General features: G+C 37.2%; 1 protein-coding gene across 2 annotated transcripts in view; it reads right to left on the bottom strand.

The window, feature by feature from the left end:
• Positions 1 to 1,269: 1,269 nt before the first annotated feature.
• The window catches only part of Rsbn1 (round spermatid basic protein 1), a 51,699-nt gene continuing 35,762 nt past the window's right edge, over positions 1,270 to 17,206 (bottom strand). The window contains exons 3-8 of one of the 2 annotated variants that reach the window (XM_015999225.3): positions 13,014 to 13,151; positions 12,577 to 12,719; positions 6,653 to 6,820; positions 4,675 to 4,783; positions 3,499 to 3,972; positions 1,270 to 1,504 (exon numbers count right to left, since the gene is read on the bottom strand). In XM_015999225.3, coding sequence (XP_015854711.1) covers positions 3,502 to 3,972; positions 4,675 to 4,783; positions 6,653 to 6,820; positions 12,577 to 12,719; positions 13,014 to 13,151 — 1,029 coding nt within the window. In that variant the 3' untranslated portion in view covers positions 1,270 to 1,504; positions 3,499 to 3,501. Of the gene's footprint in view, positions 3,973 to 4,674; positions 4,784 to 6,652; positions 6,821 to 12,576; positions 12,720 to 13,013; positions 13,152 to 17,206 lie in introns of both variants that reach the window. The other variant, XM_006980807.4, reaches the window with a different exon arrangement.

Here is a 17,206-nt window from a genome sequence, read left to right as displayed (position 1 = left end):
ACTTGCTTTTAAAGCAACAGACTTCCAGGATGAGGGTAAGTCCTTTATGCACTTAAGAAAAACACTGGTGTTGTGCATCTCCTCTACCTGCATGACCAGTAAATACAGCTACAGACTGTCTTGAAAACATGAAACTTAGCACAAATGTGAACCTCTGGCATGTGCTACTGAAAGGATGAAACAGATTTATTAGACACAAACTCAGTAATTCTAATATCAATAAATACAAATAAATTTCAAAGGCAAATACAGATGAAAATATAATGGGCTAATATTAATGATAAAGGATATATTCACTAGGAATATATTTTCATGGATTTTGGAGTCTTGTTCCTATATTAACTCTCCTAGACAATATTTATACAGGGAAAAACAATAAACAAAAGTTTCTCAAGTCATTAGGTGAGATCTTTATGCCTGTTAAGACTGATACATCTGTCCTAAAGTTTAGTAAATGATTTGTAAGTTCCTTTCCCCATACAAGAGCCTGTAATATTAGTGAACTGAGAGTTCAACTGTTTGAGGGGACAGGGCACTTTCTAACTCTTGAAGTAAAAATAATGCATCAGTAAAACTTGTAAGTACTGAATAGGCAAGTACAATTAAGCCTAAGAATTCATTTTTCAAGAGTTAAACTTTGGAAGAGGGAACCAATATGGAGGTTATTATTGCTTTATGAATTTGGGACACCTCTTAGAATCGTAACCCTAACTCCTAGCCTATCTTGATAAGTACAGAATGACCTCTGGGAAAGGGGAAGACTTTTATGCTTTTTAATAGTTACCATAAAATCATTATATTTGCTGTCAGGAATATTCGTTTATTAGGTCCTTTCCATAGCATATTTTTTAAATATCCCTCTGATCCACAAAGCACTAAAACATATAGCCACATTCTGCAAGTAATCTCAAGGGTTGGCACAACAGATGACATACCAGAAAGGAAGATCAGCTTCAATTTCAGTTACAACATCACTGCCATCGCTACTTTACAAATCTGAGGATGCCAGACAGCTCCATGCCTCACTCCACCAAACCAAATAGTTTAATGATTTAGAAAAGTTGCAATCATTTGTATCGCTCAACTAGGACAGTTTTGAAAGCAGCAAGAACCTCAAAACTTCTGCTTTTATATTCATCAGTCTTTTAAAGCATGCTATCAAAATCTAATACTCACATAGGACATTCAGAGTTTCCAGATACATTACTAGCTAAATGTTTCTTTCCATTCTATTGCAATCTAATATACAATGACTTCATTAGTACATGATTTTCAACATTTTTATATTCTTTTATTGTTTATACTGGAGGTGAGGGTAGACTGTTTTGTAAAAAGGAAAATGGAGATTTGCGTTTGATTGTAGGTCTTTGCAGATCCGCTGGTTCCTGAGTGATTACACACAGTGCTGGCTGTCAGGAGACAGTCTCCTTGGTTTTAGGTAATGACCAGCTTAGATGACAGATGGCATCTGCTGGATGGCAAGTGGGAGATGGGGAAATCGGATCTTGGAAGACAAGAAAAACAAAAATAAAACTTTTTGCGTTAACAACTTTTTCTCTTCATGATTACTTTTAAAAGCAAAGGTTGCCTGAGAAGAATTTTTCTTTGCACAGCCTGGTAAAGCTCTATGAAATTCTTCTGGACAGAAAAAATAAAAAAAAGAAATAACCCAAACCCATTCATTTTGTGATAAACCCCTTCTCCACAAAGTAACAACAACAAAAAATACCCTCAAAGGTCCCTTAAAAACTAGTTTGATAAACTAGAATTTATACACAGGATTTAAAAACACCCCTGTAATAATCACATGACCTTTCACACCATTCTAATTACCTTATTTACAAAGATAACTAAAAGCAACATCACTTCCAATTCATAAATGGTTTACATTGAAGTGTTTCCCTATTTATTTGTCTTCATCCTTTGTAACAGAGAATACATACATATACATATATATAAGGAATAATACAGATTCTAACTAATCACTGTAGTATTTGCTGATGGTTACTTTTCTATCGGTTTACACAGTGACCTCTATACTTTGCTAATATGCATTTAACTACACAACAATATTGCACAAAGTAATATTTATATAAGATTTAACCTATTTCAGAATATTTTTAGAGAAAATTCATATTTGATATTTCCAAAGATGCAGCTAAGTTCCATGGTGACAGACATAATAAAGCAGCATCTTTTTCTTTTGCCTATGTTAATGCAAATATTTCAAATCTCACCATCCAGGAAAAAAAAAAAATCAAATTGCACTGTAACCAGGTAGATACAAGAATCTGGTCTTAGGTGTGGGGAGTACTCTTCCTTTAGTAAATAAAAGGCCTACTGAGTTATCAACTAAGAGAAAGTAGAATGCATAGCACATGAACATTCCAAATAAGAGAAAGACCACTACTTCTATGAAGGAAGCCTATTGAAAGAAGGCCTGTATTGAAAACAAAGTAAATATCCAGACCCTAAGCTTCAGCCCACCTGAAACTCTAGGATGGAAGTCTAATGCCTGTTACTAGAAAATAGCAACATGACTAACAATGAACAAACCCAGGAATTCACCGGAGAAATTGTGAAGATTTCAAAAGTAGATGCCAAGTCACAAGAATAGTTTCTCCTAAGTTTGATGCTCAGATATGGCAGGCCTCATCAGTAAGACTGATATGAATCTCTAACTTTGATATTTGTGATCAGTTTAGGGAAAGTATCCACAGGAAATGTGAGGATACTAGGAAGCAGAACAACGGGTCAACATTATCTCTTTTGCTCAAAATAGCCTCCACAGTTACTATATAGCCTAGAAAAAATTAATGAGCCATGGATAATGAATAACCAAGAATTATCCATCTGTAGATTTTTGTTTAATTGAAATATCCACTGGGTTTTAAATAACGGACACAAAAAGACAGCCTGGATCAGAAAGTGCTGTGCTTCCTCTTGTGCTAAAAACCAGAGAGCCACTCAATTTTCTTTAGAAACTATGTCTTCTTTGTGGTTGGAACTAAATAATTTACTTGCCCGTGTACTAAATGTAGGAGCCTTTCCTGCAACCAATGCCATTTTACTGTGGAAACTAACAAGGTGCCATGAAGACACAAGTACTAAACCATAAATCTTTCTACCACATAAAGCAAATATGGCAAGAGACAAGGAAAGATAAAACCAAGGGAAGTGAATCATTTACCAAGTGAGAACCTGCTAATCCAGAGAATTCTGGTTTTGATTTGAAGAAGAGATTGAATTGTTACCTCACACCTTAAAACAGAAAGTAGCAGCAGACCCACTATTACATACTGTACTAACGGGATAAGATACAACTCTTAGCTTTGCATAATCTGTGTAAAAAAGATATGCTTGACATTTGTGGAATGTCATTTCTCTTTATAGAATTATAGGCAAGATTTCTCCAATAAAACTTAACTTAAGCCAGTTATAAAACTATAACTTCACATCAAAATTTAAAAAAGTTAAAAAATGTGTTTGAATATGTACATATCACACAGGAGTGCTTGGATGTGCCTGCAGACTGTGTTGCTGGTCAGAGTCCAGTCTACTTTCCACCTTGAAAACTGGAAGAGGCTGTGTCTTCAGATCCTGGAGATGAAGCTCTGATGGAGGTGGGAAAGATGACGGAGCAGCTGTCAAAAGCTGCATCTCTGTGCATGTTTCCTCAGATTCAGTTTTTATTCTCACACACTGGGAGTCAACTTCTAATTCTCGCTTTCCAGGTAAACTACAGTCCATGTTGGAATTGCTTTCTGTGTTTTGAGGAGCTTCCACAACAGGGTGGTACTGTTTAAGCCTTATATGCCAGGCTAAGCTGCATACTGCTGACACTGTTTTGAACTGATGAATGACATTTCTAGGGATGAAGTAGATATCATTGTCGCAAAGCTGAATTCTAGCATAGCGAATTCCTTCTCGCCTCATTTGGTTTAGTTTTGCTTCATCCACCCACTGTACACACTAAAAACAAAGGCCAAGAAATTGCATGAGACCTTAAAATATGTAATGATTCAAACAAAATATGCTAATTCAAGGGGAAAACAGTATGGCAAACTTTTAAAACAAAAATCAAATCTTGAGAGAACATAACCATTGGGAAGGCTTTTCTACATATTTACCCTTCTTAATAACAAAAGACTGTTGAGATAACCTATGGAATCAGTACATTCTTGAAAGTGCAGCTAAATATTGGTAACTTTTTTGTTCCTCAAGACAGGGTTTCTCTGTGTATCCTTGGCTGTCCTGGAACTTGTTCTGTAGACCAGGCTGGCCTCAAACTCAGAGATCTGCCTGCCTCTGCCTCCCGAGTGCTGGGATTAAAGGCGTGTGTCATCACTGCCTGGTTATATCAGTATCTTTACCACACATAAAGGCAACATTTAATCTTTCCCTTCATATCTTCTGACATTTTGCAGTTGAGACCACAGCACAGTGAGATTACTAAGTAAGACTGCTTATGGCCAGAAGTGAAGAACTGGTCCATCTCAGGCCCACCCTCCATCCCAAAGATTTTGCTTGGGAAGCTCACACAGAATTTAATAAAAATAAAGTTAAATTTACTGTCTGCAAATCCAATTATAAAATAAAATGCCTAATAAAATGGATCCAGATGCTGTTTCCAATGTCTCACTGAAAGGGTAATGAGATTGTGAGAATTATTACCTGGGACACTGGAGGTTCATGAAGGTCTAACTGGAGTCTCTGTACAACATCAGTAAAGTCCTCAGCATGAAAACAAATCACATCTTTGGTTATGCGAGGTTGGTCACTCCTAATATTAATAAGACAAAGTTTAGGGACTAGCATCCACAATGCAAAATGACAATTTGCTTTCCAGTTTCTAGAATGCTACTTTGAGCAAATAAGTAAATAAATAAAATGCCTGTCTTCTAAAGATTAAGAGTGTACTTCTTTAATCAGTTTTGAAAAAATAAAAGCATATCAATAAAAGGTTTTTTAAAAAACAAAAATCAGGGCTGGAGAATTGCTCAGTGGTTAAGAGCACTGACTGCTCTTCTAGAGGACCTGGGTTCAGTAATTTCCAGCATCCACATGGCAGCTAACAACTGTCTGTAACTCCAATTCCAGAGGATCTGACATCCTCACATAGACATACATACAGGCAAAACACCAATGCACATAAATAAAGCCTAAAAAAAAAATCAGTAAGTTGTTAAAAATTCAAGCAATAATGGCTAAAAAGAATAGTTCTAGTCTAGCCTTGCAACAATCTTTCATGCTGGTGTATGCCCACAATCCCAGCACTTGGGTTGCTGAGGCCAAGAAGAGAAGATCTTAAGTTTGAGGCTAGCCTGACATACATAACAAGTTCAAGGCTATGCTGAGCTACACAGTGAGACCCTGGATCAGGATTTTGTTTTTTATTTTTATTTTTAAGTTTTATTCTAAATGGGATGCATTTGCTGTTGTCTCATTAGGGAACTTGAGCTTTGTTATAATAAAACGAGGCTGAGCCAGGCAGTAGTGGTGCACTCCTTTAATCCCAGCACTCAGGAAGCAGAGGCTGACAGATCTCTGAGTTTCAAGCCAGCCTGGTCTACAGAGAGAGTTCCAGGACAGCCAGGGCTACATATAGAAACCCTGTCTCAAAAAACAAAGAAACAAAAAGATATCAAATATACAAATAAAACTAAGCTCCAAGTGAGTGTAAAATGAAGCAGCCACTACAGAAAACAGTACAGCAGTTCCTCAAAGTAATAAAGCAAAATTGCCATATTATCTAGCAACTCTACTTCTGGGTACTGAACACCAGGGACATAAAGAGATACCTACATACCTATGTTAACAATCAAAGAGCCAATGGTAAAAGTAACCAAACACCTATTGAGTGAACTAACAAAATGGTATGCATGAGTCTGCATGTGCATGCACATATGTGCCTAAGGGACTATACTTACCTTAAAATAAAGTCTGACACTTGCTACAACATGGATAAACTCTGAGGGACATTATTTTAATAGAAATGGCTGAGTGAGAAGAAGAAAAAAAAATGCAACTGCCAGATGCCTTATTGGGTAATGGTGCCTGCCACCAAGCCTGACTGCCTAAGTTCAATCTGTAGGACCCTGATGGAGAGAACCAACTCCTACAAGTTGTCCAACTGCCACACAACTGCTGTAGCACATACCTCACAACACAAAAATATAAGTGTAATAAAAAATAATTTCCTTTTGTCACTACGATTAATTATATTACATTAATATTTGTATATGTGCATGCACATGTGTATATACCAGTGTGTGGAGGTCAGAGCCTTAGATTGAACTTGGGTGGTCAGGCCTAACAGCAAACACCTTTAATCCACTAAACCATCTCATTGGCCCACTAGGATTACTTTCTGTAAAAAGGAAACAAGAAAGGAAAGTACACTTCCATTTTCCCATGATCTACGGATGAGGTGAAAGTAGCTGTGAGCATCAAGTTTCAGTTTTGCAAGATAAAAAATTTTAGAGCACTGTTTCATCACAATGTAGTTACACTTCTACCAAAAAAATGTTTAGATGAGAAGCTATGTTATACATATTTCACCACAATTTAAAAATTGGTCCCTGACTTTTTAAAGAGAATCCACATTTTCTTAGACATTAGTCAACCCTGTAGTTTAGTTCATTTAACTTACCATTCACCAAACTGTACAGCCTTCAAAACCCCAACAGCAGCCGTACTCTGCCAGTCAAACCCCTGACCTACATGATCAGCATGAGCTCTTGTCCTGTCTTCGAAGAGGACTTCTCGGGGTTCACTTGTCCGAGGTAGGTACTGAAGATTTTTAATTTCATTCATTGATCTATAGTTGATTTGGTTGTGAAACAAAGGAAAGTATGAGGAAATAAACAGCAAAATTAACAGCAGTAAAGTATAAAGGTCTGCAACAATACTAGGTGTAAATGAGGTATGAGAGGAGTACCTCAATATAGCATTGAACATACTATATTAAAATGATTAATATGATTTCCTCTCTTTCTCTGTAGACTATACCTTATTAGGCTTATTAGGCTTACCTGAAGAATCTGAATGCATGAAATTTCTCTAGACAAGGACAATATAATTAAAGGTTTAAAGCTGTAAACTCAGTCACCCCATTTACAACTCTCAAAACATTCTACCAGGACTTACATTCTAGGCAACAAACTGAGCATACATCTGATCTCCTTCCACATTAAATGAACTAATATGGACAGGAGAAGGGAAAAATGGGAGAATGGACAGAAATACACATGAAAAAAATGAGGCATGAATAGATAGCTATTGATTAAAAAAAAGATGGGAGTTTATTATATTCCGCTCTTCATGTGTTCAAACATTTCTAAATATAATGATCTATGGGTGATAGTAAATGATAGAAATGAATTAGTGAGTTAGCAATACCAACAAAACAAATTTTGCATGATGGAAAATAATCACAATGTCTTAGACTATAAAGCTGAAAAGAGACTGTTAAGAGGCTAGACTATTCAATAAGGAGTCAGCAGACAAAAGGGTAATGGACCTTAGAGAAACTGGAGTCAAAGGGGGCAGGCATAATGGGGGGCAAAAATTAAGTAAAACTGAGAAACCAGGGAGGCTAATGACTGTGGTGTTGGAATGAGAATGGTTCCATAGGCTCACAGATTTGAATGCCTGGTCCTTAGTTGGTGAAACTGTTTTGGGAAGGATTAGAACATGTAGGCTTGTTGGAGGAAATGTGTCACTGGGGTTTTCAAAAGCCCACCCCAGACCAGACCAGTCTCCTCCCTCTCCCCCCCCCCCCCCCCGCCCCGCCCCACTCTGCCTCCAACTGGCAGATAGATCAGGATGTAGGTACTTAGTCTGTCTACTGCAAAGCCCCCTCCCTCCACGACAGTCGTGGACTTCCTCTCTGAAACTAGAAGCAATCCAGGTTAAATGCTTCCTTTTACATACTGCCTTGATTCTGGTGTCTCTTCACGGGAAGAGACAAGTAGCTAAGATAAAGGTGAAATTCTGCCAGACTCAGTACCCCTTGAAGGAGAATGTTAGGCATTTAATCCCATGGAGTAGAAAATGGCTGCCACTCAGCTCTGCATTCTCCTCTTGATTTTCCTCACAGTCCCTGACTTTTCACCAGGCATCTGATCATTCCCTATGTGATCTCATCTATAAGCTCCAGAGGTAGAGCTGGATGAATCCTGTGAAATTACAGTAGGCTCATTCAAACTCTCAGAACATTCAAAACTAGTTCAAAAAGAGACATAAACCAATGCTTGCTACGATGTGGATTCTATTTGACAGTATGAAAAGAAATTGCTCAGGAATCCTCTGGGAAATTTTCTAGCTCATAAAAAAGAAGCGTAAGAGTTTCTTCTATTAAATATAACCAGATTCAAGAATTCTAGCAAACATAAAGCCAAAATGAGCAGAAAAGCCTAGGCAAAAAAAAGAATGATTAAGTAGAGAATGGAAATGATCTGGCTCTTTGAGGCTAGTATTTAGCTACTGACCATACGGTGCCCAAAGCTAACCTTTCCAGAATTCTTGACATATAGAGTAATATTTTTTTATTTCATTAATCACACTGATTCAAAATTCTTGTTTATAGCCATTACATTGTCATAAAATTTCAACCAAAAAAAAAAGACAGAAAAAGAAACTGCACCTTCTTTTCTAAACACATTGACTTTGCCATGTAAATAACACAAGTCTCTAGACAATTGGACATCCCATTTAATATCTATTTCTATGCCTACTCACTCTAATGTGAAACCTATCTATTGCCAGATGAATGAAGTAGATATAGAATTTTCAATAAGTCCAAAGATGTATTCAAAGTATGAATGGGTCACCAAACATTAACCAATTATCTGCAGATAGCAGGCTGACAACGACCAAAATTCACAATAATGATATTTAAAAATCCAAATGTTAGAAGAAAAACTGTCAAGTAAATGTTTCCAAATAAAACCAAAGAGATCAGTAACAAAAAAGGCACTTAGGGGCTAAAGAGATGGCTCAGTGGTTAAGAGCATTGACTGCTCTTCTAGAGGATCTAGGTTCAATTCCCAGCACCCACATGGCAGCTAATAACTGTCTGTAACTCCAGTTCCCGGAGGATCCGGCACCCTCATACAGACTTGAATCCAGGCAAAACACCAATGCACATAAAATACAAAAATTAAATATATATTTAAAAATTGGATGTCCAATATTAAAAGGATATAATTTTAAAAAAAGAAAAGAAAGGGCACTTAAATCAGGAGTGCTACTCTTCAGCTAATAGGAGTGGGAGGGTAGAGGAAGGAGGGAGAGAGAGGGTAAAGAAGGAAAGTGAGGGAAAGAGGGAGAAAGGGAGTGGAGGGGACACACACACACACACACACACACACACACACACTGAACAAAGGAAATCAAGCATGTTGGAACTCCCAGAAATCAAAACAGACAAGAATCTTTAAAGGGGCCTATCCAGTGATAATAATAACTGGAAAATGTATCTTCATGCTCCAACTAAATTATCAATAAATTTAATGAGAGAAAAAGAAAACTGCAGAATATACTAACTCAGCATATCCTCCAGTTCTTAGAATGACTCTTGAAAATGTGTTGAGTAAGCACAGGAAATAAACCTAGGAAGACAACAGCCACTGGTTGGTGGGGTAAAGCTTTAGCTGGGAAATCTTAGGTTTATAACTGTTTAGTGATCCTTCCACAATGAACAGAACTCAGACCTATCTCCAAAGGTGATCAAGACATAAATGGTATACACAAGAAAGCTTAAAGTTTACCTTATAGAACAGAGAAACAGTAGTCACTAGAGGCAGGGAAGGTTAGCAAAGAGCGGGGACAAAGAGAGATTGGAAAATGGAAACTAGAGAATTAGAGAAGAATAATTCTAGAGTTAGATTACATGAGTAAGCTCAATTAGACAGAACATTCTAGAAGACTTTTCTCTAGTGCAGTAAAGTGACTTACGAAATTTACTTATGTTTCAAAGTAGAAGAGTAGAAAGATTTTCAACACTGAGAAATGAGAAGTGTTTGAGGGGATGAAAATGCTAATTACTCTGATTTGACCATTATATACATTATAGACATATATATAATTACCACACTGGGTCTCATATATAATGACTATAAGTCCACTAAAATAAAAAATAAAACTAATTGACAGTATTATAGAAATTCTAGAAAATTCCATGGGGGCGGGGCGCAGGTCTGGACAGACAACTCTGTGGTAAAAGTGATTGCTATGCAAGCATGAAGACCTGAGTTCTGATCTCAGCATCCACACAGAGCCAGGCCTGGACAGACTCACTTGTGCATCTGTAACCCAGTGCTATGAGGGTGGAGAAAAGAGGATCACTGGTGCTTGCTGGCCACCAGTGTAGCACCTTGTTCACTGAGATACCCGGTCTCAAAGGAATAAAATGGAGAGTCATAAACAGATCAGGGCATTAAACATCCTCCTTTGGCCAATGCTCATGCACAGGTAGGTGAATACACCCACATACAAACATGCTCAAATATCATACACATACACCACATACATAAAGAAAAAAAAAAGGTTTCATAATAGCTACATAAGGGGTCATAATAAGAAAATCACACAGATAAGAAAGTCATTATAGTTCCAGAAGAAAGTAAACTTTCCTAAGCAATAAAAAGACTAGAAATTATGCAGAATACATGCAAAAGAAATTATATCCTGCCTCAAAAGGGATAATGATAAACTTTAGTGAAATTTAAAAAAAAAAGCACGATCCAAATATAAAACTAAATTGTGACATATATATTCTTCTAATGAGTGATAACACCAGGACTTAGAATATAAATTTTTAACCTACCATCCGAATCTTAAGTAAATATGAATGTCATTGCTATCTATCCAATTTCAGAATGCACCTGTTGATAAAGCATTAAGAATCGAATGATGGTTCTAAAGCAGAATAAATTAGCTTCAATAATGTGTGAATACAGTTGACAGAGCTGGAAGGAACAAGCTAAAATAGGGTTCATCTAATTACTCAGAAAGTAGGTGAGAAAAAGGAATACTCATTTAGCATAGCATGTCTGCCATATTTTTAGTCTTTTTCTCCTTTTTAAAAACATTTAAAATAATCAAGCATTCATTTCTTTTTGGAAATACACAGCAAAATGCATATAGTACTTAAGAATTTAGAATTTTAAGATCCATCACCATAATATATAAAAATTGCTGTGATCTAGTACTGTACAAAAGTTTTGATTAATTGCTGTGTTTTAAGTACTGCATTAGTATATTGTGTTTGTGAGACAGGTCTCATGTATCCCAGACAGGCCTCCAAAGACATCATTGGGGATGTCTTTGAACTTCTGATTCTCCTGCCTCCACCATACCTGGATAAGAGGACTGCAAATGTATCTCATTTATGCAGTGCTAGGGGTGGAATCCAGGGTTTCCTCCATGCTGGGCAAGCAGTCTATCAATTGAACTACATCCCCAAATTTCATATTCAGTTTTTACCAAGGTTTTTCATGGGTCATCTTAAGTGTCTAAAGCTATTTTATAATTTGGTAGTTTTCTCCTGTAAGTTTTAAGTTAAAGTTAAGACTAATCCATTAAAACTCATTTTGAGCTCTTAATTGCTTTTTTTTTAAATTATTTATTTTGAGACAAGATCTCAATATGTAGCCCCCAGTAGCCTGCAACTCACTATGTAGATCAGGGTGGCCTCAAACCCAGAGATCCACCTGCCTCTGCCTCTGGAGTTCTGGAATTAAAGGTTTGTGCCACCATGCCCAGCCTAATTTTAAATTGCTATTTCCACAGCCCAAGCAGATGTAAATTATTTTTAGTCTCACTGAATGATATTTTCTAAAATGCTAGAGTAAATCTACATTTGTTTTATGTGTGTGAAAGAGAAATATCTTAGCACATGACTTATCACAGCTTTATACAATAGCACAACAGTACCATATTTCACTCAGCAAACCATGGTTTCCTACAATGCATCATGACGACATAGAGAAATACAACAGTCCCTCACCTGAAGAAGGTCAAAATTTATTAAGATACAAAAACAGTACAAAGATCACCAAGGAACCATGTTATAAGATCAGATGAACTTGTCCTAAGCATCACAAAGGTGACGATGTTCAAGGTTAAGTGCTAAAGCTTTACTAAAACCTGCTGGGCAAAGAAGAAGGTGGGAAGGGGGTGAATTCAAACAAAAAGACCAGAGCAAGGGCAAAGGGCAATGGGAGACAACGGTTTGGAAACTGAATTTAGTACAGCTAGGAGAGAAGAAAGCAGATACAAAGGTACTGTATTATCAAAGATTTGTATAGACTGCACTAGGGAGAATTTGCTCTTTTGTCCTACAGGCAGTTAGGATACAAGTTTTAAGAAAGATCAATTAATTTCTCAGGATACTGATAACCATGTAACAGGTTATCTGAAGTAGGAAACTGACAACTTGAAATTTTACCTAAAGGAACTCTTCAAAAATCTAGACAAGTTTCCAAACCATGCTCAGGTGACAATCATTTTTATAAGCCACCTACTAAAAAGAATAGTTTTGCTTATTTGCGCAAATTAACGTTTACTGACCGTCGTCTTTTGAAGGGTGACTTTGGCATGTCTGCTGTGGGGATCATTTGTTCTCCAGGTCTCACCCACATTATAGGCCCATCATCACTCTGAGACCTACACTGTAGTTGGAGGCTGGAAAGTGTACCCCAGGGCAAAGTCATCTAGAAACCAAAGGAATGAGTTACATTTGAAAATTTTTAAGCTATTTACAGATAATTCCTATCCAAATAAAAGTACTAAAAACCATTTCTCATGTGTATGTGAAGAAATAAAAGCCGTATTGCTGAGTAATATAAAAAAAAAAAAAACAAGTATTCAATACCAATACTTTTCTAAATAGTTTCACCATCTATTACATAAAGTTTGATTTTAGTAACCATGATTAACAATACTCTAATATTTAAGTGTCTACTGAAATAATGACATGAACATTAATAGTCTAAATAAATACTCACTTTCAGAAATGGTGATTCTTCTAACATATCAAGGAACTCTGGGAAATAATCACCAACTTCTTCATCAACTGCTCCAACAAGACTTATCTGCCGCATAGGACCTGCTCGGTAGGTACCACAGCAATATGTCCTGTTGACCTGAGATAAATGAAAGAGAAAGGGAAAATGGATGGAAATGCATTATGAAGAACGAGAAGTGAGTATTGTTCCTAGTATTAGTATTTCATCTGCATACTAAGAATTCAATGGTCAGTTCTTTGGACAAGTTAACTATCAGTCAGTCACCCAATCATACTGTGAAGTCAGCCAAAAACAGAAATTATTTCAATGTGAAGGTCAGCCTACAAGCTCAACACCTCAAAGGAAGGCATTAAGACAGGTTTCGCTAATAATAACTATTTAATTTTGGAAACCACTTTACTTTGAAGAGAAAAGACAGAATAAGCAGTAAAACTGGCAGGTTAAAAAGAAAAAAAATGCCATAGCCACATTAATCCTTCATGTCCATTGTATATTCCTAAGCTTAACCTTCACTTGAGGAAAGCTATCAAGCTACCACACTACTCTTAAGTTTACATAACTCAACCACAATATTAACAGTACCCAATTTACCAACAGCTCAGAAACACAGTTATTTAGGGCATCTGATGGGATGTAAATAAAAATAAAGCACGTCTTCCTGTTTGAAAAGAGAAAAAAAAGAAAACCTAAAGGGAAGATGGAATGAAGAAAGGCAGAAGAGGAGAATGAGTATAACCAAGTTTATTTTCATCCACATAAAGAAAAGCTTCACATCTTATAAGGCTACACCTTTGTGAGTACGAATGCTGTCTTCAAGTAACTGCCCCAAACTATTATTATTAGATTTTTACTTAGTGGCATAACCATCATCAAGCAAGTAAAAGTGCTAAAAAAATTCAAGTTCTAGATTTTGAGTACTGTAATGTTTAGTCTATTTGGAAAACTGTAAGCTCACATATCTAGAGAAAGGCTCTGGAACAACCACACCCTTCCCAGTTTCATCCCTTTACTTACTTATACTGAATTAGGCCTCTGGCTTCGCTTTACCTAGGGTTACTTCTGAGTCTCAGCACCCCTCTGGCTTCGAGTTCCTTTCAGATCTAGCTTAGGCCTCAGGGTCTACTCTCACTCATATTCTATCCTAGTCCTTGCACCAGCTGCCTAGCAAGCCCTAAGCCTGAAACATTCAAACCATCAGCTCTACCTCAGACTTCAAAATTGCAAAAACTTCAAAATCACTGTCCTTACATGAGGGATTCCCATGAGCCATCAACCTACATAGTGCCTACAAATGATCTCCTGAAGAAAGACTACTTTACCATTCAACTTTCCTCTCCTAAATGCTTCAAGTAGTTCCATTAAGCTCAAAATCCTCATGGCTCATCAAGTTCCTTCTGATCTATTATTCCAAAAGAACTGTATGATTTGCCACATTTTAACACACACTCTAACCTTTGTTGGCTTCCAATTTTCACATGTTGTTACTGTCAACCATTATAATTCCAACTTATTCCTCTAGGTAACTAAATAGATCAATGAGAAGACAAATCTAAACAAGGTTTCCACGTAAAGAAATCAAGTGTATGAAATTTACAGGTACTGGACAAGTTGGATTTAAAGTCATAACTAGATTAAAATAATAACAACAATAAGGGTTTGGGATAGAGCTCAGCAATAACAGCACTTGACTGGCATGTGTGAGGGTCACACATCTAATACTCCAGCCTACTGGCCACCTGCTTGTTGGGACCTCAGCCTCCAGGTTCTGGTCAGGACATACCCCACTCACAAAACCCTCCAGGCCCTCTACAAGACATATTCCAACCTGTCTGCCCAGCCAGACTCTGCACATCTTGCACCAGGGTCTTGTCAGGTGAGTCCACCCTCTACATACCCTTCCCAAGCCCCAGATCTACCCCCAAACTCCAGGCTTAGATCAGGACACACACCCTGGATACCAGCCCAGACCTCTGTGTCCACCTAACTTCATTCCACCTAAGCCATACCCAATCTTTAGGATCAACCCAACCTGCATATCCTGTATTCTGTTCCAACTGGCTCTGTCCATATCAAACACAGACAAAAGAAGTCCACACAACAGATCTCTCAGCAAAAATACAAACAATATTAAAGATCAAAATAGTATCCTTCTCTCCCACCTAAATCCACCAGTCCTATAGAAATGTTTGCTAATAAAATTTTCCTAGATGAGCCCCAGGACACAGAATTTAGAAGACCAATCTTAAACTTCAAAGAATTCAAGGAATTTAAAGAAAAAAAACAAAAAACAACAACAACAAAAAAAAAAAAAACAGCTCAAGAGAATAAATGCCTGAGTAATGCCCCCCCCCCAAAAAAAAACACCCACAATATTGTGTTGAAGCACTAGCTGGAGCAATAAGGCAAGAGAAGGTAATTAAAGAGAGACAAACAGGAAAAGAAAGCAAATTATCATATACATAAGAGATCCTAAAATCTCTACTAGAAAACTTCTAAAAATGACTGACAATTTCAGCAATGCAGCAGGATACATAATCAACTTGCAAAAATTAATAGCTTTTCTATACACCAGTAACAAACATACAGAGAAAGAGATCATGGTGGACACACTCCCATTTAGAATAGCCTCAAAGAAAATAAAATATTTAGGAATAAACCTGACCAAGGGAGTAAAGGACCTCTACAATGTAAACTTTAAAGCTCTGAAGAAGAGATAGAGAAGGATACTAGAGAATGGAAAGACACTCCATACTCATGGGTTGGTAAAGTAAATACTGTGAAAATAAACATCCTACCAAAAGCCATTTATAGATTCAATACAATCCCAGTCAAAATCTCCATCTTATTCTTCACAAAAGTTGAAAAAATTATCCTAAAATTCAAATGGAACCACAAAGGACTCTGGATAGCCAAAACAATCCTGAGCAAAAAAGAACAAAGCTGGAGGGATCACCATTCCAGACTTCATGATATATGATAAAGCTACAATAATAAAAACAAAATGACACTGACACAAAGACAGACATGGAGACCAATGGAACAAAAGCAAAGACCCAAACATGAGTACATAGAACTACAGTCATCTGATAGTTGACAACATTGCCAAAAACTTACACTGGAGAAAAGACAGCATCTCCAGTGAATGGTGCTGAGAATGCCAGATGTTCACATGTACAAGAATGAAATTAGACCTGTATCCATCACCTTGCCCAAATGGATCAAAGACTGCAATGTGAAACCTGAAGCACTAACACTGCTAGAAGGAAACACAGGCAGTACCCTACAGGATACAGGAATAACAAAGAATTCTCTAAATTAGACCAGATTCGCCCAGAAACTGAGACCAACAATTGGCAAACAGGACTTCTTAAAAACTAAGAAGATTCTGCATGGCAATCAATTAAATGAAGAAGAACCTCACAGAATGACAGAAGATTAATATCCAGAAATATATAAAGAACTAAACAAAACAAACAAACAAACAAATGACTTTCAAAAATGAGCTTGGGATCTCTGAACAGAGCTCTCAAAAGAATAAAAATGGTTGGCCGGGCGGTGGTGACGCACGCCTTTAATCCCAGCACTTGGGAGGCAGAGGCAGGCGGATCTCTATGAGTTCGAGGCCAGCCTGGGCTACCAAGTGAGTTCCAGGAAAGGCGCAAAGCTACATAGAGAAACCCTGTCTCGAAAAACCAAAAAAAAAAAAAAAAAGAATAAAAATGGCTAAAATACATCTCAAAAAATGTTCATGGTCCCTAGTAGCTAGGAAAATGCAAATCAGAACAACTTAGAGACTTCATCTTACCCAAGTCAGCATGGCACAGATCAACACAACCAACAACAAATGCTGGAGAGACTGTGGGAAAGAGGAAACCCTCATTCACTGTTGGTGGGATTGCAAACTGGTAGCCACTCTGGAAATCAGTTTGTGGGGAATCATCAAAAACTAAAATTGAATATACTATGACCTAGCTATAACACTCCTTGTTATGCCTAAAGGACTCGACATCCTACACCACAGATACTTGTTCAGCCATTCTCACTGCCACTCTGTTCACAATAGCTAATAACAGAATGCTACAGGCTGCAGGAAAATATTATAAGAACTCAGCTGGTTATGGAAAGCCACTACCTGAAGGGATCAAGGAACTCCTTCAGAGGAAGCCAAATTC

Source organism: Peromyscus maniculatus, chromosome 6 (genome assembly GCF_049852395.1).
Source record: "Peromyscus maniculatus bairdii isolate BWxNUB_F1_BW_parent chromosome 6, HU_Pman_BW_mat_3.1, whole genome shotgun sequence".
In the NCBI taxonomy this organism is placed as follows: domain Eukaryota; kingdom Metazoa; phylum Chordata; class Mammalia; order Rodentia; family Cricetidae; genus Peromyscus; species Peromyscus maniculatus.
Note: the sequence above shows the minus strand (reverse complement) of the source record. Positions and strands in the feature narration are given on the sequence as shown.